The sequence below is a fragment of the Cricetulus griseus genome (assembly GCF_003668045.3).
Source record: "Cricetulus griseus strain 17A/GY chromosome 1 unlocalized genomic scaffold, alternate assembly CriGri-PICRH-1.0 chr1_1, whole genome shotgun sequence".
NCBI classification, from domain to species: Eukaryota; Metazoa; Chordata; class Mammalia; order Rodentia; family Cricetidae; genus Cricetulus; species Cricetulus griseus.
In genome coordinates, this window is record NW_023276807.1 from 60,578,205 (window position 1) to 60,601,913 (window position 23,709).

The 23,709-nt window shown below is 49.8% G+C and overlaps 1 protein-coding gene and 1 non-coding gene across 5 annotated transcripts in view; both read right to left on the reverse strand.

Annotated features, from left to right (window-relative positions):
* Window positions 1-572: 572 nt before the first annotated feature.
* The window catches only part of Ank1 (ankyrin 1), an 83,928-nt gene continuing 60,791 nt past the window's right edge, over window positions 573-23,709 (reverse strand). Inside the window, exons 38-43 of one of the 4 annotated variants that reach the window (XM_035452876.1) lie at window positions 17,445-17,831; window positions 17,294-17,366; window positions 14,875-15,151; window positions 10,240-10,323; window positions 9,196-9,336; window positions 573-2,773 (exon numbers count right to left, since the gene is read on the reverse strand). In XM_035452876.1, coding sequence (XP_035308767.1) covers window positions 2,747-2,773; window positions 9,196-9,336; window positions 10,240-10,323; window positions 14,875-15,151; window positions 17,294-17,366; window positions 17,445-17,831 — 989 coding nt within the window. In that variant the 3' untranslated portion in view covers window positions 573-2,746. Of the gene's footprint in view, window positions 2,774-9,195; window positions 9,337-10,239; window positions 10,324-11,036; window positions 11,256-14,874; window positions 15,152-17,293; window positions 17,832-23,709 lie in introns of those variants that run through there. The other 3 variants (XM_035452877.1, XM_027395296.2, XM_035452878.1) reach the window with 3 other exon arrangements.
* Mir486 (microRNA mir-486) lies at window positions 7,861-7,943 on the reverse strand. The gene has a single exon (NR_105244.1). It is a non-coding gene; the product is annotated as a microRNA mir-486 (primary transcript).

Consider the following 23,709-nt stretch of genomic DNA (forward strand, 5'->3'; position numbering starts at 1 on the left):
TGAGAGTTTGGGCTCCAGGCTGAGGTGCACCAGGGATGGGGGACAAAAATTTGGTCACTCCAGAATAATGAGAAGTTAGGATGGACATTTGCTGCAAATGAATTGACTCTTATTTAATGCTGGAGCTGATAAGGGTGTGTTGTCAGGTAACCTCAAGTAACAAAGGCAAGAGACCTTAGACACTGTTTATCCTCCATGTGACAAAGGAGGGAACACCACCAGTTGGAGACTAGTTCGGAACAGGGATCACTTCCTCTCTCTAGTGAGGGAAGAATATGGCAGCTCCCCTTGGTGAATGTCACCTGCCTGCCTGGACAGGCTCTCCGGTTGATAGTGCTGCCCCCACCTCTTCTTATCTCCTGATAGCCGGGTTGTCAGCTCTTTCTGGGTGCTTCTAGGGAGGGTGATACTGATGAAGGGGCTTTCCAGAAACTGGACGTTGGTGGACTCCTTTTAGAGGCAGAGGTGGCTCCTGATGCCCTCCCAACAGACCCCATCACACTCCAAACCAGGCTACACCCCTGCCCAGCACCTCAAGCCCTCAAAGATGAGCCAAGAAGGATAGAGACCTGTGCCATGAGTCAGTTTCTTTATTAATTTGACATTTGTTTAGCTGGTGTAGGGAGAATGGTCTATACATCAGATAGGGAGGGGTGGTCTCTCTCAGTAACAGAGCATGTGAGAGAGCCAAGACATAGTTCATTTTTTTCATAACAATTAAAAAACTCAAGGTCATTTCAAAACTTCTAAAAAGCGTCTAAGGTGCAGACTGCAGCATTCTCTAGGCATCAAGTGGAGACCCCAAACTCCTCCTAAACAGCTCCTACTAGCAACGGGAACGCGCAGCCATGCCGCCGAGGGCGGGGGGGCGGCGTGCCAAGCAGCCAAGCCAGACTGAGCGGAGGGTGCCAAAGCGGAGCCGGGCCGCGCGGGGCGCTAAGAGCCGCTACTGGGGGGCGGCCTGGAGCGGAGGGTGCTGGGCGAGGCGGGGCGACCCCGCGCCCGTCCTCGCCCGCCCAGCCCTCCCGGGGCCGCACCTCGAAGGAAAGTTAACCGCGCCCGCGGGGACCACAGCATCCCCCGTCCCCAATCCCTACACCCTCCCGGGGCTAGAGCGCGCTGGAACCCGGGAGCGAGCCTCCAGGGCGTGGGGGCGCGGGCATGGAGGGGCGTCTGTGCTACTTGGAAGGTTTTTATTGTGTCCTGACAACCCCCCCTCCCCCCCGCGAAGAGCGGCAGGCGAGGAAGGTGACCGCCGTCCACCAGTGGCTCCTGGAGAGCGAGAAGAGCCTGCCAGTCTCTTTCCTGGCCCTAGGGGGCGCCGCCCGGGCAAGGCGGAGCCGGATTGTGCTGATTTGGGCCTCCCTCTGCAGGAGACTCTAGTGTGACATTAAGGCTCTTCCCTGAGGGCTCCAAGGCAAGACCAGCCAGTTGGGGGTGGGGGTGGGGGGGTCCCTTCCTGGACTGGCCCTGAGTCTAGATAGAAGAGGGTGTCTCCTCAGCCTCCTGGTCAGCAGCTTTCCTGCTCCGGCTCTCCTTGCACTGGGCCGGGGGATGAGCTTGGGCCCAGAATCTGTGCCAGGACCTCCAGCCTGCGGCCACCTGCACTTCAAGCACCAAATTGGCTCTGGGAGACCTCAGGGTGGTCTGACCTAGGAACTGGCAGGTACATTCACAGCCCTACTCCCTTCCTCTTTCAATGAAAGACAGCCTTTAGCTCCTTCCACAGCCTGGAGAAGTCCTCGGGAGCTGAGCTGTTCAGGGCTTTGTACATACTGCTAACTTGTTTCTATTGGTTTGCATAGTATTTATTGTTTTCATATACACAAGGCTGATTACTGTACAGTTTACACTTTGAACACAGACTATTATAGAAGTGCTTGACGAGTTAGAAAACCTCCTCTCTATTGAACATGCTGGTGCAATCCTCAGACAGCCACAGGCCCTTCCCCAGCAGAGAACTTTGAGATGGGGCCCTGGCTTCTTTTGAGCCCTACAGCTGGGGACTCCTTGCCTCAATTCTCAAATTTCTAGACACAAGGAGCCCCGAATGCACTCTCAAGGTAATGATTTTCACTGGGAGGTGATTAATGTTCAAACTGAGAGACAACATAAAAAAAATATATATATCGAGTTCATCCACACGGCTTCAGAGGTCACAGTAAAATCCGTGTGGACTGAGTGAAGGGGAGACCTGCATGTGTGCACCTGTGTCAGTCATGTCGCTCTGGGAAGAGCAGTCCCTTCACTGGGAAGGGGGTGGGGTGTTACAAGTGGCATGTGGTGTGTGCAGGTGTGGGGGGCTGGCACAGGCGGGTGTGGGATGATGGTGCTAAACTGATTTCATGCCCAGTTTCCAGAATGATCATGTGAGTTTCTTACAAATGAGGTTGAAGTCAAAATCAAAACAAAACAAAAAAGAAGCAAACAAACTTTAACCAATCATCCCAGCCACAGTAGAGCCCTTATTCATGTCTGCACCCATGTGCTCTTTGGGGCTTGCTTGCTCTCCCTCACTCCTCTCCCTTCTTCTTGCGGCCTTTGTCCTGATTCCCACAGAGATCCATAGTCGCTAGAGGCAGGACTGAAGACTGTAGGTCATGCGTCTACAGCCAGTCATTCATGCGAATACGAGACTAAAGGAAGCCCCATACAGAGGTCATGCCGGGATCTTAGGACACGTGCGACCCTCCAGTAGCCCTCTGGTCCAGGTCTCCTCCTGTGTGCATGACAGAGTGTGTGGAGTTCAGGGTTTGGGTGTTGAGGTGTGATCCTGCAGGACACAGAAAAAGGAGTCACTGGAGTCCTGTGCTTTCTTCTTGGACAGGGCAGACCAGGAGAAGCAGAGTCCCCAGGCACAGCAGTGAGCTCAGAGTGTAGCAGCAGAGGCTAACCCCAAAACACCACCCACCCTTCCCTGTCCTCTTCCCAGATGTTTCATCTCACCAGCCAGCCAGACAGCCTGCACTGGTGAGTGAAGAGTTCCTAGGACGGGCTCTCAGGAACCTTGCATAGGGGGCAGAGAAGGCTGCCAGGAGGCTGGGGAAGAAAATCTTCAGAGTAGATTCTTGTGCTTACAAGTGGCCATTTTTCTGTGATGGGCCCTATGCCAAGGAAAAGGCTCGCTCGGCAGTAGTGCACCTATGCTCTCAGTTCAGGGGGGCCTACAACACTGATGTATGCTCTGTGCCTGCCCTGGACGAGGTGTCTGGTCCTGGGAACTCATGACCCTGAAGCTCCTCTTGGCTCTCGTCCACAGGCTCTCATTGTCAGGTACCTCAGCACCCATTCACATGCCTACTGGTACGCTGACTCTGTAGTAAAGCAACCTCTTAGACATTCTAATTTCGAGACTATTACATCTCAAGCTGGGAAGCAACAACTTTGCATGTGAAGTCCAAACCTATCAGCCTGGGATTCACAACAAGTCACCATTCACACACACACACACACACACACACACACACACACACACACACACACACACACTCCGTGGCCTCAACTCCCAGCCTGCCGAGAGGCCTGCCTCCTCCTGGCCTTCCTTTTCCTTCATTTTTTTTTTTTTCCTGAGACAGTGTCTTGTTACTCAGCTCGAGCTAGCCTGAAACCTCTGATCCCCTGTCTCTGCATCCCAGGTGCTGGGATTTCAGGCAGGTGCCATCATGCCCAGACAATGTTACGTCTTCCAGGAGATACTAAAGGCTCTATCTATAGGGACCCAGGAGCTAGTGAAGAAGAGAAGGACATTTCTTTATTTCTGTGTTTTTTGAGACAGGGACTCCCCGAACTCATTATTTATTGACAGATTGGCCCTGACTTCATGGCAATTGTCCAGTCTCAGCATCCTGAGTGTGGGGTGACAGGTGTGATCCACTGTGCCTAGCTGAGGAGGCCATTAAGATGGAAGTGGGGTGGCACAAAGGTTGGAAGTCATTCTGAGACAGAGCTGTTCCCAGGCATGGAGCTGTCCTGGGCTCTATAGGTGACAGAGCCCGGGGAAATATATTGGGCATGACTCACATCTCTGGATGGTTCTCCAGGCAGGGGAAGGGAGTGCCAAATGTCTTGCCTTAGCTGTGAAGACTAAAAGCCAAGCACTTTTGCTGGGTAGAGGAGAGCTGCCACTTGAGATTCTGCCCCCTCTGGCTGCCTTCTTTGATCCCATTTCTCGACTGTGTGTGCAGATGGCCCCCTCTCTCTGCTTTAGGCCACAGCTATCTCATCAAGACTGTGGCCCTTCTCCCTCAACTTCTGTCCTGCTTCAGACTTGTCCTCCAGCACTTCAGGTTGTCTCTTCCCACCACTATCCTTGGCACTGTAGCAGGCCAAGGTTGAGAGCAGGAATTCTGAAGCCAGACTGTTCTGGTTTAAATCCAGCTTCTGTTGTGTTGGGCTACTTAACTGTGGTCAACTTACTTAGCTGTTCTTCAACTCAGTTTCCTGTGCTGTAAAATGGGAGCCGCAGCAGGACCAACCACATTAGATCTCTAAGCTGTATGAATGTGCTAATGACAGGTCCATGAAGCACTCAAGGCAGGGAGCACTCTGGGCAACGAGCATTGTGGGCAGGGAGCACCCTAGGCTTGTGAGTAGCTGGCTCTTGAAATGTGCAGCTGCTTAAGTGTTGTTTCCTTCTAACCACTGTGTGGCTGCTCTGGCTGGTTAACGAGCACTTGGGTGGGAGCCCCTTCACATTCCCTACAATGCCTCTTCTGGAGCTAAGCCTTCCTCAAGTTAGAGACAACGTGAGATCTGAGGTTCTGGACACACAGGCTATGATCTCCCACCTGCTTTACTGCCAGGTCCTAGGCAGAGGAGAAGGCTCAAGCCTTAGAGATCATTTTGGAGTAGATGCCCAATTTGGTTTTGGGTAAACTAAGACTCAGGCAGAACAGAGAGCTGGAGCAGCTGGTGGAGCAGGTGTTTGGTAACATGAGCCTTCTGGCTGTAGCCAGGATTTCTCCTGACAAGGCACCTCCTCCCCAGGCCACTCTCTGGAAAAGGCAGATCCTTCCAAAGCTGAGGAAATGGCCCCTCCCCACTCCAGTGTGCTGGAGTGCCCCCCCTCCCGTAGCCTCACACTGTTCTCTCTGCTGTGATAGCTTCCCCCACACTGTGTTGTGACTCTTACCATCTTCCTTTTACCTCTCACTCTGCTGTCGTCCAAGTGGCTGGATATGAGAACAGATTCTAGCTTGAAACAAAGCAAAACAAAGCATGCCTCCCTACTTCCTCCCATTGAAACAGATTAAATTTATTAAAATATTCTATTGTCAGAGCTACTCTAGGTCTTGAAACCATGTCTGCATGGAAAGAATTCCATAAAAGGAAAACAGAGGGAGGCACTAGCCTTTTCTCCCTCAGCACCTTGGAGAGTCCTGGAGGGTGCAGCCACGCACGTGCAGAGGGTATCAAGAACTAGTACCTTCCAAGGCATGTGGGACCCCCACCCCACCCCAGGGCTGTATCACTGCCTGTGCTCCAGTCTTCCCAGCGGTCCTGGCACCTTACCATTTAGGTGCAGTACAAACCCTGCCATGTGCTGCCATGTGCCCTGAGCCTTGATTAGACAGCAACTTCCTGGCTTCTTCACTCTCTAGGCCTCAGATGCAGAGGCCTTCCCAACACAGGAGGTGCAGGGGCAATGGGTAAGATCAGAACAAGGGCTCAGCAGTACACTGCTTACCAGTGTGCTGAGTCCTCTCAGGGGGTGCTCTGCCTCTCTAAATAAGTTAACTGCCCTCCATTTTAGCCACTTTTTAGATATGATACCTGTAACCATGCTATTTGACTTGAGGGAAGTTTAAGGAAGAGCAAAATCAGTCATCATAAGTCAACTTTCAGTATGCATAGCAATCATACTGCAGCAGAGAACAAACAGCCTCTTCCAGGCTATCCAACTTCTACTCCTGACCTAGGCCCTAGCCCAGGAGTCTGTGTCTTAAGACCCAGATGACTTTAGGAGGCGATGTGGACCACACTCTGAGAAAGGGTGTTGCTGAGCCTCACACTTTGTGAAGCCCTTTCACAAAAATAAACACATCCATTACTACACAGCAGTTCCACAAGGAAAGTACTGGCATGATTGCTATGCATGGGCAGAAATCTTGAGGCTGAGGGAGGTCAATTGACTTGCCCTGAGTCACACTACAAATAAAATCTGCCACTAATTGAATGCCAGAGGACATTCACCTTTATTTACTCCTCATGACACAACACCTCTCATAGTTAATTATTTGTGTCCCTGCCACACCCGTGCTGTGAGTGGGACCTGGGGTCTCTGGCTGGTTGAGCACATGCTCCACCACTTAGCCACATTCTTTTTTATTTTTGCACATTCTTTTTATTGATCTATAACACATATTCCGAAGAGACTATTTTCATCTTTCCTTGAGGAGTATGAGGTTGGGGATATGAGTGACTACAGGGGATCCAGGTCCTGAATCTAGATTCCAAGGCTACCTTTCATGCTTGGAAACAAATGGATGCTCTCCGTTACTCACAGTAGCTCTGGTTTATAAAGTCTGAACATGAGATGGATGGTATGAACAAATAAATCATGAACAGTGACTACTGAGTCACTGCTCCCAGGGAAGCACAAGGCTAGGTTCTTGTCAGTCTCTGGTCACATTCTCCTCAACCAATGACAACTGTATGGCCATAAGCATATGAAAGTTGTGTGTGTATTCTGCCTGAGGCTGCCAGATTGAGCGCCTGTGGCTCACTCACTCACACTGACCTCATCTCTATTAACACCAGAGCCCTCCGGAAGATTTAAAGCTTGTCTTCCCTGGATCGACAGAACTTAACAAAAACCGTGAGTTAACCATCAAAGAGCACGAGCATGCACCGTAGCACTAGACAGATGAAAAGTAAAGGACAGTATAAGAGCTGGAACAAGGCGGAGCTGGGACGTACGCATTCACCCTTGTCTGTGTGTCTGTGAATGGCAGAGCACAGAAGCACCCGGTTCTGGCTTCGGATTTCCAGTACCTTTTAGCAAGTAGGCAAATCAGAAGAGGAATGATGAGGATTGGCTGGACTGCTTGTGAGGTGGGGGCAATTCATGGTAGGAACAGAGCCTGCAGTCCCTTCACTGGCTTCTTGCAGAGGATGGAGCATTCCCTCTGCTCTCCAACCCTCAGGATAGACCTGGGCCTGAGCCTGTGGCCGCACTCACTTCTGCGTTACTATCCTGGTCACGTACCTCCCTTTGCCTTTTGTTGGCAGAGGGTTCAGCAGTCTCAGAACCAGGCTGCTCAGATTCCTGACCATTAAGCTCATGAGGGCTGGTGGGTAGTCTCTCTCTCTCTCTCTCTCTCTCTCTCTCTCTCTCTCTCTCTGTGTGTGTGTGTGTGTGTGTGTGTGTGTGTGGTGTGTGTTGGGGGCGGAGCTGATCAGCTATAGCAAATGAATGAAAACATTTGACTTCCTCTCTTTCAGGCTACCTGCCTCCTCTTGTTTATGGCGTTGGTAAAAATCTGAGTCAAACCAAAGTGCAAATCAGAGCTAATCCTGGCCTTGAAGTCAGCGGCCAAGCAGAGCCCTCCTGGCAGCGCAAGGGTTAATGCTGTGACCTCCTTAAAGCTGCTGAGGAGTCAGGGCTAATTTTACTCTCCTATCAGCTCTGCCAATCCCCATTTTTGCCCAAGTGCTGAGATATGTTGGGAAGCACCGAGTCAGCACTTCTGCTGGCCCGGGAGGTGGTTTTGGGCCCTGCTTTTTGCAGAATGCATAAAACCAGTGACTACTTGCTGCTTGGCTCTGAAGTTGGGCCCTTATATTTCTGGGGACAATAACACAGTTGGCGCTGTGCACAGGGAGTGGGGCTGTGATGCTTCCTTGCTCCCCGCTGTCTCCCACCCCGATGCGTCTTGTACTGAGCTGCCCCGAGCTGAGCACAATGAAGGACCTCGGGGCAGCTCAGTACAGGACCCCTCAGGGAGGGTAAGGTCAGAGCTGGCTGCCAAAGCTCTCGGTGCTGCAGCCTGCTGGAGAGCTTCATTGCATAGCCTAGTCCACCCCTCCTTGGCCCATTGCCTTGGCGCATACCCATCACACACTAGTGGAGCCCTTAGCCATGAAGACCCACCTATCTTCCAGAGACTATACCACCCATCCTTTGGACCTGTTGAGTTAGTTCCTTCTGAGACATCAAGGGAGCAGCCTTGTTCACAGAACAGAAGAGAACTGAAGCTGCAGTAGGTTAGGACTCCAGTGAGGGTTAAGGTTTAGACCTGGTGTACTTTCTGGCCACACATAGTGAGACATCATGGGTCTGACAGTGTCCCTGTGTTCTGTAGCATCCTGGCCACCAACTTTAGAGCCCACTGCTTGGTTTCTAAGAGGAATACCAAGATTCACAGAGTATATTTCACACCTCAAAGCACTGTTTTAAAATTATGCAGGGACAGCTAGGCGTGGTGGCGCATGCCTTTTAATTCCAGCACAGAGGCAATTGGATCTCTGTGAGTTAGAGGCTAGCCTGGTCTACATAGCACGTTCCAAGGCTATATATAGAGACCCTGTTTAAAAATGAATTGTATATTGGTTGAAGGTGTGGCTCAGAGGCAGAATCCATACCTAGAATCCATGAGGCTCTGGGCTCTACCCCTAACACAGCCAATAAAAGACAAAAGAAAATATGAACAGGCAAAATAAAACCAAGCTCCTGAATTTGTGCACTCTCCAGCAGACCTGTGTCAAAGAAGATGCACCTGCTTGAAGAGGAAGCTGCGGGGCAGATATGAGTTTGGGGAGTGGGAATCTGCATGTTGGATTGTAACTCAGAATTGCACTAGTGCAAGGAACAGGGTGGGGAGAAGCAAGCAGCTACTTTACCAAGGACCATGCCAGAAAGGACAAGAAAGCCACTGTTACCTCCCAAGGGGCTACTCCAGGAGAGGTCACTGTTTGCCCCTTTTCAGGCTGGCCCGCTTCACTATCTGAGCCCCCTTCCTGCCCTCTAGCAGGTCCGGCTGTAGTCCACTCCCTCTTAGATCCACCTGGAGACAGCATTAGAGACAGAAAGTAGGAATCACACAGACAGATGAGAGAAAAGGGACAGTGAGGAGGAGGTGGGAACATCATCACCAGAAAGGTAATCAAAGGACAACATGTGCAGACTGGAGCAAAGTAGCGGTGAGGCAGAGGTGAATTTGCTGTGGCCTCCAGGGGCCTGCAGCTCCTCAGTACCTTAGTAAGTTTCATAAAGGACTCAATATCGGCTTCCAGATCCCCAGGGTCCACCAGGGGCCCCTCAACAATCACCTCCTCGTGTTGCTGCGTGTCGATGGCGCCGGAGGAATCTACCTGCCGGACGACTTTGCGAATGATCTGAAAGAGAAGGAGGGCTGGTCAAACCATCAGCATAAAGTTTGAAAAGGAAAAGGCCCCAGCAGTGAGTGACATCAGGAGGAGAGGCTATGGCCTCTTGTCCCTTGTCCATCATGGGCCAAGAAGAAGCCTTTCTCTGCTGTCACTTATGGGGAATGTTAGGGGAGATTGAATTTGGGGGGGTGCTGCGGGTAGGTTTCATTGTCCGTTGGCTTGGCTGTGTGCAATGCCTCCACAGCCTCTCATATCCCATTCTGTTTCTCAGAATAGAAGTTTGTGCTGACAATCGTACCTCTCTGGTGCCTAAGGACAGAAGCAGACCTTTTCATTAATATGTCTGCTCCATACTTGTTTATCCAGAATGGGAGATGAACAGAAGATATGGCTCAGGCCCTGAGGAAGGGGCAAGGACAGACAAGGGCTGTGGCCCCCCATGTGAACAGCCAGCCTAGGGAAACACACATGCACTGTGTCCTGCTTGATCCCTTTGCCTCAGGGGTGATGCTTGTCAGGCAACGAGAACCTATCATGCTGAATGATGTATGCTGTCAATTCAGTGAGTTCCGACAGTCTTTCTGCTAAGGGAACAGGTTCTCTGTTCTCTGACAACTCATCTCAGGGCCACCCTCCACAGTCCTCAAGACTGTATGTTTCATGAGAGCTGATTCTTCTGGAATAGGGCAACTGGAACTATTTATGTGGAGTTAAGTTTTGAGACCATAAGGCCCCCAGTGTCCCGATTGCAGGGGACCCAAAGGTTTCAGCTCTCCTTAGTTACCCATAATCATTGGGGTGGTGGCCACAGCCTGCCTACGGCAAGAAGCAGGGGTACACTGAGTTCGTTCCTCCACCTTTCCACTTTTAGTCCCAGCAGCTCTCCCAACTTAGAGGCTCCACACTCACCTTCTTGGTGACAATGTTGCCCTGTTCGTCTGTGAATTGTTCCTCTGTCACCTGCTCTCCAGGAATATTCTGAAGCTCACCTCCCTGGAATTAGAAGACAGGAAAGACCCAGATTGGTAAGCAGGATTTTTTTTTTTTTTTGGAAGAAAAGCAGAAGTTGAGGAAGTAAAAGAGTAATGGCAGCAACAGCTGTATCCAATGAAGCCCGACACTTGGCAAGTAGCTGCAGACAGACAAGGGCTTCCATGGTGTGGCAGCACCCTTTGGGGCCATGAGCCCTGAGACAGGCTGGGGCCAGAGCTTGAAAGAGCTTTGTGCACTTGATCATGGCAATAGCAACAACACAGGGTGAGTATGCAGACTCCCGAAGCTTCCCAAGAGTAGTCTGGGAGAGAATACCATAGACATCACTGCCCTAGAGGTGACAAGTTCCGAAGTTGGCTGTACAAATGGAATGAGTGCAGGCACCCTAAGTCCCCGAGCTGAGCTTCTCTACCACTTAATGCTGGGTACTTATCTCTGAACTCGTACCATATGCAGCTATGCCCCCAAAACAGAATGCAAAGACATCGTCCTGGTCTTGTACTTAGCTCTGAGCAGGTACCATATACAGCTGTGCTCCCAATACAGAATGCAAAGAGGTCTTCCTGGTCTTGTTTGCTTGTCCTATCTCCTGGATTGAGCTGGTATTCTCTCAGCTCCACCCTATGCACCCACGAGGGAGTCCCCTCAGACTGTCCTCTGGCACCCTGGGTTCAGCCCCCTATCTGGCCAGCCACTTGCTTGCCCGGTGTTACCTTCAGGAAGACCCGTCGGCGGACCACTCTGGTGGAGATGGTTTCCTCGTCCTCACTCAGGCCCTCGCTCTCCCCCAGTTCCTTATCCAGCTCCTGGTGGATGTGCTTCAGCACAAAGCACAGGGAACCCTTGACAATGTGCATCACATTCTGACAGCTAACAAGGAAGAAGCCCAGCAGCACCAGAGTGACAAGGAGCTGGGTGATGAAGGTCCACATCCTTCTCCTCTCCCTCTCCTCACCAGCCTGGCCCTCTAGGGACCAGGGACACCAGGGGCCCAGCTGCTGTGGAGATCCAATTTCTCATTCTCCTCTTCAACTCCTGAGGTCCCCAGCAACCCTTTCCATTCTGTCTCTGCCTCTCTTTTCTCTTTATCCCTTATTCTAAACAGGAGACCAAAAGATCTCTCCCGAGTGACTCTCTTAGCTGGGACAACATGACCTGAGTGTCCTTCCTGCCAAACAACCTGGGATCTCTCTCCGCTCACACCCCAGAGGACGTCAGCCTTCTATAATTTTAGCTCTCAAGCCAGCTGCTGCTGTCCAACTGGGATGAAGGGGGAAAGCAGGTGCTGTGTCTTGGGCACATAGAGAGGGAAACCAGGCTTGCCTATGGGAGCCAGAGGGAAACTTTCTCATCTTGGGACTCTACAAAACAAGACGTCCCAAGCATTTGGCTACTTTTGTGTCTCCATGGGCAGCTGTTGCGGTGGCTAGAATGATGTTGATGGGGCCTGGACCAGCTAATACCCAGGGAAGTTAAGTATCTGTTTAAAAACAACCCTAAGGGTGAGCAATTTGTTCAGACACAATCTGAACTGGGAAGCCAGTCTGTCATTCCTGTCAGCCCTGAAGGCCTTCAGCGGGGTATCGAACCTTATATAAGGCCCAGCTCAAAGCCTCTTCTCAGGCTGGAGTTGAGATGGCCATAGGAGCCACTCCCAGTCCACATGTGCTCGGAGAACTGAGTCACACACCCTGTCACAGCAGCATCTGAGGATGTCATATTCTGGATCAGGTCATTGTCCTCTGAGCATTAGCCCACCGAAGCAGAAAGAACAAGGCCTCGGGACACAGCAAACTCACACTACAAATCACCACTGTGGGAGCTTGGGAAAGTCAGTCACTTTTTTCTGTGTCTTGGTCTCTTCACTTATGGAACAAGGGTTACCAGCTTCCCTGGCTTCAGAATGCTGTGTGGCTCCTAGAGTACTTGATGAACACAGTCACTGTGAGTAACAAGGGCACACACTACTGCAGCATGCTGTGTCCCGTAGACTCCAGCCTGTCTCACACGGTAACACAACTACCATCCTGTTGTGTTAAGATCTGTAGCTTCCCCATTTTACCTGAAGGACACAGGTAAAGGGGTGACAACAGTGTGTCTAAGTGAAAGGTTAAGTAAATGAAAGAGATTTCCCACTTCTATCACCCTAAATGGCTTGATTTCAGTAGGAAATGTCTGGGAATATAAAATCCCCATACAAAAAAATTTGCAGGTTGAAGGAGAACATTTTATTACAGCTGAGCTAAGAATAATCCCAGGGGCTGTGAGGGTAATGGTGGAATGTAACAGAGATGGAACGGTTTGTGGAACATGCCTGAAGCCCTGGGTGGTTGATCCTAGCATGCTCACTCATGGCCACACAGACACAGACACAGACACAGACACAGACACAGACACAGACACAGACACAGACACAGACACAGACAGACAGACAGACAGACAGACAGACAGACAGACACACACACACACACACACACACACACACACACGAGTTCAACTTTGGATATCTCCTATTTCCACCCAGTTCCTAGAAGAATTAATTAAGTTATAGTCATTTCGGTTTCACAAATGACAAATCCCAAATGACAAAGAGGATGAATGAATATGCCAGTAAATGTGAGTTTGAGAACTATTTCCTTTAGTGGGCTCATCATCATCCCTGCGGCCTGAAAGGTATCTATGGAAGTAACAAGGCTAGACATCCATTGGTTCCCACAACAGCGAGGCAATGACATCTCCCTTTTTAAGCTGGGCATGTGGCCCTATGTACTCACTCTGGCCACAAGAATGTGAGACTAGGAATCAAGAGATCTGCATTCTCCCAGCTCTGGTTCGTCATGTGACCCTTGAAGAAAGCCCTTAGCCACTTGTTTATGCTTCCCCCCTTTATAATACAGGAGTCACAAACACAATCTACATCTAGAAGCATTCTCTCTAGGATACTCTCTGCCCCTCAGCTTCTCTCCTCTGAGGGAGCAACATGAAAGACTGTGCCTGGCTTTCTCCCTGGGAACTCAGAGAAGTCCCAGTGACCATCACTTGTATTTGGGCAGAGCTGTCATTCTTGGGAGAAGCAGGAGCAGGTGGCAAGGAACAGCTCATAGGAAGGAATGTGCTGGAGGGCGGGGTATGCAGTTAGAACCTGACAGGCTGCCTAGCCTGTACCAGTGCACACTCTTGGCAGATGGGCTTTCTAAATCAGACTCTATATGATTCCCAGCAGTGGCTTTATAGCAGCATCTCAGAAACACGGAAGAACCAAACTGTCTTTGGAGTCCCCAAAGGTGCTCTGCCAGGGAGAAGAAAAGAGAGAAAGAAAGGCAGGAGCAAGGGAAGGGGAAGTAGGAAACGCGATACTGGGTGGGGATACTGTACTGGGTAAAAAGAGCCCACAGGTCACGTGCATGCTATAAATACCTATCCCAGAATGGCAATGCAAACTCAGCAAGAACACACAAATCAAAAGACCTATGTTCAAACTCAGCAAGAACACACAAATCAAAAGACCTATCTTCAAAAGATGCCTGGCATTTGTTCAAAAATAATATATGTGGGAATCGAGGATGAGACTGCTGGTGGGGGTGGGGGGACGCAGGATGGCTAGAGAGAGAAGCCCTGAATGACAGGAGTTGGAGAGAAGGGAGTTACTACTACCCTGCCACTTCAGAACTCAGAATCCACCTGGAGTCACAGAAGTCCAGGGCCAGGTGAATGCTGGTGGTATTTCATTCACTCTTTCCATCACATGGGGACACTGAGGTCCTGAAAAGACAGCAGCTGGAGCATGGTCACACACACCCAAGAGAGTGGTTCCTATATGGCCGTCAGAGTTCTTAACACACAGTTAGTTCTCTCAGCCCCAGGTTCTTTCTAGAGTGTGATGGACACAGCAGGAGTTGCGGTACACATCCACAATCTCACCACTTGGGAGGCTGGGACACCCCGGGCTACATAGTGCTTCCAAACCAAAACACGAACACAAGACAAAACAAAGCAAACAAACAAAAACCATGGCTTTGTGTCACCCAGAGTTTTCTCAAATCCCAGTGGACAAGTGAGGCCTACGGCAAACTGCCCAGCCACCTTGACATCAGTATTTGAGTGAGAGTGAGAGTGAGAGTGAGAGTGAGAGTGAGAGTGAGCGTGGGACGCCGTGCAGCTCTGGGGATGGGTGATGGGTGATGATAACTGGTGTGTGAGCCCCTTCCTTCCAAAGGAGAAGTCAAGAGGGAGAAAGGATAGAAAGTGAGGTCACCACCAGTAAACATGCCTGGCTTAGGGCCTGAGTCATGAGCTTCTGAAAGCTAGAAAGAGAACGGTGAGACGGCTCAGCAGATAAAGGTGTGTGCCATACCAGCCTGGTGACTTGACTTCAATTGCCAGTACTCATGTAAAGGTGGAAGGAGATAATCGACTCTAAAAAGTTGTCTTCTGACCTCTATATACGTGATGTGGCACACCTGCTCACCCCTACATCATGTGTCCACACACATACACGTCCCCACCCTGAATAAAAAGCAAACAAATGAAAGAACAAGGAGGTGCTCTCACCTGTACTTCTTTCGAGAAGGTGCTCTCAGATACCCACAGGCTTGGTTCCTTGCCAGCCTGGGGGCTGTCGCTCTCAAGTGGCCCACTCTGTACATGCGCCCTTGTGGACACCAGCGTCTGCTCATATCCCTGAAGAGAGGTGGGCTCTGGCCCTTGGATGGTGGTGATCTTTCTTTGGAATGAGTGCGGGCCTTGCGTGACCTCCTCTTGCCAGGAACTTTGAGCAGCTTCTTGCGGATAGGACACTGCGGAGCCCTGTTTATCCCAGTCCAGGGTTCTAGGGTCCAGGACAGGTGATAGGTGGCCAGGGAGAGAGAAACGACAACTGTTCACTTTCAGTCTCAACTCTCAGATATTCCCCCCTCTTTCCCTGGACCCCGGCTCATCTAGGATACAGCTTGTAGTGTCCTCTCCCCTCACACAGGCACATTCCCGCTCCAGAATGTCACAATCTACCTCACAGCCTATGCCCTGATGGGCATTGCTCTAGCACACACGTAGCTCACCCTTTTATTCTTTGAGGTCTTCTTAGACTGTCACCTGCTCAGACCTTCTCTGTCACCTTGTCTATAATTCCAACTGCTTTGCTTCCCACATGTACACCCACTTCGAGCCTCACTCCCCTGCTTTGCTCTCCCATTTACCACTCATAATTACCTGGTACGATTTCTATTTGTCAGCTATTTTTACTTTTTTATTTTAACATTTCTACTTTTTTCATTTTCATGCCTATGTGTTATATGTCTGTTTGCATGTGTGTGGGCACATGTGTGTACGGCTGCTCATATATGTGGTTGTGCGTGTGCCTGAGAATGATATTAGGAACCATCCTCGCTCTTCCATGATATTCACTGAGGCAGGTGCTACCAATCAAACCCAGAGTTTGCTGATACAGCCAGTTTAGCTTAGCCAGCTTGCTATGGGATCCCCATGTCTCCACCTTCCCAGGTTGAAATTATGCCCAACATTTACATGGGTTTTGGGGAGTTAAACTCTGGCCCTCATGTTTGTGCGGCTAGTTCTTAAACATTGAGCTGTCTCCCTAGCTACCAACATTTTAATTTTAGTTGTAGTTATCCCATAATATTCAAGAGAAAATAGTTCTATGAGCCCCAGGGTACCAAAACGCATGGATGCTTGAGTTTCTTAGTGAAATGGTATGGGATTGCATGGGGCCCACACATACCCTCTTTCATACTTTAGGTCACTTGGAGACCACTTGTAATTCCCAATAGGATGGCAATGCTGTGTAAATAGTTGCCATACCAAACTGTTTAGGGAACAGCAAGAAACACATTCTTATGTTCAGGGCAGCTGCCATCTACTTGCTCCACAGCCAGTAGAAGCTATGTGTTTGGAACCCATGGTTATGAAGCCATGGAGACTTCGAAGGCCAGCTGTAACTCTGGTTTTATTTACATTATCTTGCTCCCTGTCAGTTTCCCCACTAGAATCTTCCTACAGGCAGACATTTCGCTGATTTCTTCACTGCTTTCATATAGGAGCCTTGCATGTGATAAATGCTCAGTCAATATGGGTAGGTGAGCGAGTGAATGAAATATACCTGTCCAATTGGATAGCTGACCAGAGTCACACAGCCCAGAAATGATACAACCGGGTCAGAGTCTGCCTCCAGTGAGCCTGCCTGCTGCTCTAACAGAGCAGTGGCCAGCAGACAGGAAGTGCTGAATAGCTGCTTGCAGGGTGACAGGCATTTCACCATGACCCTCACAGGCTCAGTCCATCCAAGTCTTCCCATTAATCAAAGGATTTCTTTAGGGAGTGAAATGAATTATTTGCCATCTCTGTGTGTAAACACTTCTCCTCCCACAATGGTCCATACTGGGGACCCCAAGGATGGCCAGTGGAGTCTTCACTGGGAGAGAGGAGGGCACAGCAGCTCCCTGGCCTGGCCAATCCTGAGCTCCCTGGGTTGGTACTACCTGCTAGAACCATTAGAGCCACTTTGCTTTAGGGAGAAGTCATAAAGCAAGGCGGCATGAACAAAGTGACTCGACAACACCTGTGCAGGGAGGGACACTCAACTCATGTCTGCATTTCCACTGCCAGCTCTGAGCCTTTGGCTACACTTAGCACCGTGCTGGGTTCAGGGTCTGCAGAGACGTGAGCCCCAGTGCCATGGTGTAGCCGTAGATCTAACCATGTGTCTCCTAGGCACACATGTCCCAAATCCTCTCTGCATTTCTCCCGCTGGGCACAGCTGACAGGAAACTGGTCTTTGTGGGTCACAGCTCCTTTCCGATGGGTGGTGGCTTCAGAGACATTCATGTTTACTTGACAAGGGCATTTAGAATACAGGATGAGCAGTAGCATCCAGGCCTTCTGCCTGTGCCCAGCACCAGGAATAGTCAGACCCAAAGCCCAGGAAGACAGAAGGGACCCATAGGCCAGCCCTTACCTGGCCTGGCTTCTGTCCAGCACCTGCCTCACTGTGGGTGAGTCTGTGATTCGGGCGTGAACTCGCTGCTGGCCTGAAACAACAGACACTTCAGTCTCCGTGTCCTGCTCTGTGCCTGTGACCTCCTGCCTCTTCTTTTCTGACCTCTGACCTTCCTCCTGACCTAGCACATCAGCCAGGCCATTTGTGGCATCTGAATCCACTGTGTCGTCCTCCACCAGGTCCTGAGAGCCCAGTTCCGGGCCCTGCGGTTCCTCTGAGAGTGCCCCCTCCAACTTCCACTCTTGTGTGGCATCAGAGTCCTCGGCCTTGCTGCACTCCAGGGAGGAGTCCTCAGCAGTGACCAGGGAGGGGGTGAGGCCCGCAGACCACACCTGCATGTCAGACATCTCCAGCATGGTGTCATGCTCCGTGGCCGCCAGGGGGATGGCGTCTATGACAGCCACTTCGTTCCAGTACTGGTCTGCACACAGTGGAGAGGGAAGTGCGTAGTGCAGGGAGGCGGGGGACAGCAGCTCGTCCTGCAGCGAGGAGTAACCTGGAAGGGCAGACAGAGGGCAACATGCTCCAGAAGCGATTTTTGTCACACACACTCACGTGCAGGACCACACACACTTACACACAGGCACGGCCACAGAAAGGCATGCACATTCAGGGCAGGGCTTTCCAAGCTCCGAGTCCAAAGCTCAGGCCTTGTGGCTAATGCCGGGACACCCTGGCAAGAGAAACAAGGCTCTGAGCTGGATGGGGGCAGCCAAGGGGCAAGGATAGAGTAGGGGGCTCCTTTGCTGGAGGGCAAAGAAACACGATTGAAATTCATTCTTAACCAGCTGTGAGCACTAGATAAAGAAGGCTTTATCCAAAGGACTTGTGCTCTGATCTGCCCTGATCGATCACACGAAAGCCCCGATCTCCGTGGCTGGAGGAATAAAGGATGATCTTGGCTTAGTCTTTCCAGTCCTGTTAGGAATGTACCTTAGGGGGGGAAGAGTGCAGCCCACCCAGGATCAGGGTCAGTAACAAGGCTGCCCTGGAGGGGTCTGACAGGGTACACTGAACATCCACAGACCTCAGTGCGGTGGTCAAGTGGGAAACAGGCTTCTGGGTTGGCATGAAGTGACTTTTCCTCAAGGTGCATATTGGTTCCACAAACTCTGAATGATCTACAGTGGCACAGGTGAGGGTTCTAAGGGGTCAAAAATGGCGCAAGGTCAGAGGGCACCATGGGTTCCAGCACACCTGCCCACAGTGCTCCATCCATAGGCCCTGAGCTATCCACCCAGCTCTGGTTCAGCAGGGACCCAGCACAGCCTGGAATCAGCAGCCTGCTCCCATACCTGCTTTGGAAATAAGCTCTTGACAGTGTCTGGAGGGCTCGGACCTTGGCTCCCTGGTGTTCAGGAGCGACTATGAATGGACGGAGAAGCAAGTCCACACGTGGGGAATTTGTGTGTTGGGTGGATGTCACTGGTCTGTCAGAAGTGCTTCAACCCTCCCACATTCAGGAGTCACAAAGTGACCCTTTTGTCCCCAGGAGAGTAGGTGCCAAACTAGAGACAAGCTTTTCTATCTGGCACAGAGTGCCCGAGGAGCACATATGTCATGTGCCTATAGTTGTTAAAGATGCAGGGGAAATTAAGTGTGTGTGTGTGTGTGTGTGTGTGTGTGTGTGTGTGTGTGTGTGTGTGTGTGCTCTGGCGCGCACGCACAATGGGGTGGGTTGTTTCTAGGGACCTTCTATTATCTAGTCCTCCAAGCCTTATGCCCAAACCCTTCAGTCAGCCAGCCCCTTCCCAGTACCCACAATCCCAAACCCAGGCCTTTTCCCTATTCTCTAGATCCACGTTCTCATTTATGCTTTCCAGCCTAGCCTGCCTCCTTGCTCTCAGCTCTGGGCAGCGGCTCTCCCATGGCCTCTGCATCTAACAGCATTATCCTCATTCCTCCACATGCTCAGCCAAAACATATTCATCAGTGTCTGATTCCATGCCAGACACTGTGCTAAAGGGCTGGTAAACACACACACACACACACACACACACACACACACACACACACACACACACACACACACACAGGTTCAGTTCAGGTTCTCTTTTAAAATACTGCTTAAGTAGCTTGTAGGAGTATGGGTCTCCTAATAAATGCTTTCAGCTTTTATACATCTGGAAGAATTTTTGTTTTTGCTTTAATTTAGTTTCTAATTATTTTTGACAGGGTCTCATGTACTTGGCTGACCTTAAATTTGCTGTGTAAATCAAGCTGTGCTGAAACTCGAGACCACCTTTCTGCCTCTTCCATTTCTGCCCCTTCCTACTGAATGCAAAGTTAACAGGCATGCTCACTTCACTGGGACTTTGCCCCACTCCTTACTATACAACTCAGGTTGGCTTCCAACTTGCTATGCAGTTCATGTTGGCCTTGAACTTTCCTCTCTCCTCTTCCTCTTATTCTTGTAAGACACAGTCTCAACCATGTAGCCCTGGCTGGCCTGGCACTCGCTACATAGACCAGGCTGGCCTTAAGCAGGCAGAGATGTGCTTGCCACTGTCTCTTGAGTGCTGGGATTGAAGACATTGCTGCTATTATTACTTTTTTTTTATCTTCCTCCTCCTCCCTATCCCCCTTCTCCTTTTTTCACTCCCCTCTTCTGTCCTTTTTGTCACCACTAGGGAGCGACCCCAGGTCTCACATATTCTAGGTAAGTATTTTACTGCTGAGCATACTCCAAGCCATGTCTACTCTTTCTCTGAAGAAAGAGTTTTACTTTGAAGTAAACCCATTGGTTTCTTGCTTATACTGTTTCCTATGAGTCTATTATCCTTACTGGTTCCCTTGTACTGAGTTCCCTTTTATGCCCAATTTGCTTATTGTAGACCTCAATATAATTGCTAAAATGCTTCCTCTATATGGAGTTCATGATACTTAGTATAGTAACATATTTATAATTTCCATCAGAATACTTGCAGCACATATATGTACATATACACACATATATGTACACACACACACTCAAACACAAACACACACAGTTTTGATCACTGATGCTTTTTACATCTTTTCTTCCTATATTTCAGTTTGTAGGGTGTCTGTGGACAGAGTCTTTGCACAGCTAGGCAAATGCTCTACTCCAGAATTCCACCTGGAACAATGTTTTGAATATAAAATCAGAGCTGTTCTGACCATCCTGCCATCTTTGTTTCCTCATCTGTACCAGTCCTCCTTTTTCATCCCATTACTGATTCAGTTTTCTTGCTTCTGGTATCTGGTACTCCTTAACTACTTGCCAGGCACCCATTTTTGGGGTGCTGGATGTTTTTGTAGCTCTGCACATCCTTGGTGACTGTCCTGTTAAGCAGTTTGTTTGGAAAGCAGTTTTGATCCATTGCCTTTTGCTGTCAGGATTTCTTAGGCAGGTCTTATACATTGCTCAAATTCAGGTTCTTATTCTCATTTTCTGAAGCTTGGTCATTCTTTCTGTTACTAATGTCTGAATGGCCAGGCTAGCCATTGGGAATATCTGCTTAATACTCAGGCAAAGCATGTAGGTGACCCTTCCAAAGGACTCTAGTGTTCCGAGACTCTCTCCTTCCCTCCCTCTTTCTCTCTCTGATTGCTGGAGACAGGGTTCTCCTGTAGCTTCCACGGTGTTCATTTGAGTGGAAATTTCAACTAAATTAGGTGCGAGTGGAGAAAACACATGTATGCTTTCTATTCATTGTCACCCCAGGTGACTGTCTTCAGGGCATTTCCCATTTTCAGAGGACCCACCCATTCACTCAGACTTGGATCTGAGGATCTCAGCAACTATAGAACTGACATGGGTGGGCATCACTGCTAGTGCGGGGCCATGGTCACTGAGGCCTATGTCCCTCATGAGGGATGTCTCACTAAGTCAAGGGAAGATCTACTTCAGTCTTACCCAAGTTTCAGAAGTGCTCATCATTCTAGGATTCCTGCGGTCCTGCCACTTGGGTCACCAGCCCATCTTCCAGTCTAAAGGTCTTGGGAAGGTCAGACAGTCACATACATAAGGCTTGGAGCACTTAAGTCAAGCCTTCCTTCCTTCTTTCCTTCCTTCTTTCCCTCCTTCCTTTTTCTCAGACACACAGGTTTCTTCCCATCCCACCAGGCAGGTCTCTGCAGGGTCGGAAGCAGGCTCTCATGGTAGGAGGAAGTCCCTACTCGCCAGTTTTAAGTGGGTTCCTCAGGGCCACAATGGCTGAGCCCTCTCAGTAACTTCTGTGCCTATTCTTTGCTTTGTCTTCCTGAGTCGAGAGGAGGGAGGGACTCCAGGTGGCCTTTCTCCATAGAGAACCTAACCCTAACTCTAAGTCCTTGTTGACTGGCGTGGACTGCTTCTAGCCCTTGTCAGTCTTGGAGACCTCAGTCTCCATCTCCTCTTTCACATTCCTTAGCACCATGTTTCAGGGTGTGTCAAGGGCTTCAGCCAGCCCAGGAGTTTCTTGTGTGGCAGTTGGTGAGCACTTTTATGTTGTTCTTGAGCACAGAGAGTGGACTGTGTTAAGTTCCTCCTCCTCCCATTTCTGCAGCTTCTCATCTCATTCTATTGAAGAGGCTCTTGGGGGAGGTTTTGCCTGCAGATCATGCCTGCCTGTATCATGTTGCTTTGGCTTCTTGAGCAGAGTAAGAGTTGGGTGGGGACTCCAGGTGACCTCAGGTGGCCTTTCTTCTTAGCAGGTTATTGTCCTAGGTCTATACTCACCCAAATGCAGTAAATCATCCTCTTAGTTCAATGTTCATAGCCAACAAAAGGTGTAGATAGGTACCCTGGCTCCAGAAAGGAGTCACTCTTCACCAGCCATATCATTAAACATTGATCTAAAATAAATGCATTTTGTTTCCAACTAGACATAATATGTCTCATCAAGACAGATGGCACTGATGGACACGAGATGCTTGCTTTTTCTTTCCGTACAAGAAATGTCTCATTTTTAGAAGCATGGGGTTATTTTTGCTTTTTATTGTTTTTTTTTTCTCCCAGGCATTTTTTCTTTGTGCTTATTCCATGGTTCTGAGTGGTCCCCTCTTATGTAGGAGAACTGGCCCTTGGGACAGGTCTCCTTTCCCATAACAGTGCAGGCATGTAGGTCCGGAGAAGCTGTGATGGGAGAAGATTCCTCTCAAATAAGGACCCCCACCCCTTTCTGCAGGCACTTCCCTGAGTCCCTGCAACTTCAGATACAGACAAGCAAAGGAATGAGGCAAACTAAACTCTGAAACTAAGGCATTGGTGACAACCATAATGTGTTGGGCTTGACTGGTACCAGGCCAGGCACCATGTGTCCTTGTCAAAGGACACCCAGAAATGGTACAGGAGGCTGGTGCCTCTTCCTCTCTGTACTTCTGATCTCTTGCATCCTTTCATTTCTGACTGGAAGGATAGATGTGAGACAGTCTTCCTGGCATAGGGATGAGGGTGCAACAACAACACACAAGCCAATCCTGATGCTAGGAGGCAGAGAGGATCAAGCCAAGGATCAATTTATGGTAATTGCCCCCTCTCCGCCACTGAGGGCAACATGCCTGCAAGGTCCAGAGTCTAGGCTCATCTTGAGATCTGTGGGCTTTTAGGTATAGGAGGATCAGCACGCAGCACAAAGAAGCCAGAAGTGCAAAGCATCTAAACTCAAAGAGGAGAAGAGTCCTCTGAAGACCATGTCATTCCTTTGCTCAAACCTCACCACATGAAACCCAATGGTCTTCTGAAGTCCTTAGGCTTCCTGATGCCCCTTAGTTCTCCTGTCTTCTCTCTCCCTACTGCCTACTATCCCTGTCCCTCTGCTACCTCTGAATCCATCAGGTATGCTGCCCTTCTGGAATGTTCGTTCCTTTTTGTTTACATATGGCTCATTCCATCATCTTATTTGTGCCTCTGTTCAAATGTAACACTCCTACTATGCTACTGAGTTCCTTTGCTCTGGCCTGTTTACCCCCATATCACTATGAGGCCATACCATGTGTAACACATTATATATTCCCATGCATAGTATCCATGGGTTTATAACAGAAGGAAGATGTCACAAAGGCAGAATTTTGTTTTGTTTTCTCGCCTGAGAACTGACTTCATTGCCCTGCCTAGAATGGTGTTTAACATGTAGCTGATGCTTGAAAAATATTTGCCAAATGGGTTAGCCCATGGCAACAGAGCCCTATCATCAGACACAGAACACAACAGAGACTTGGTCCCACTCATAGACTGGGGCCCACTTAGGCATTAACACTCTTCTGATCTGACTGGAGCCAACAGTCAGTCCTTCAGACCCTGGGAATTCTAAGGCCCTGCTAGTTCCATGAATGTTAACTTAATTTAGGGCATTCAGATGTTCTGTGGGTTTAACTTGGTTGAAATAGCATGGGCAATATTAAAAAGTCCATGTCACACACCAAGTGTT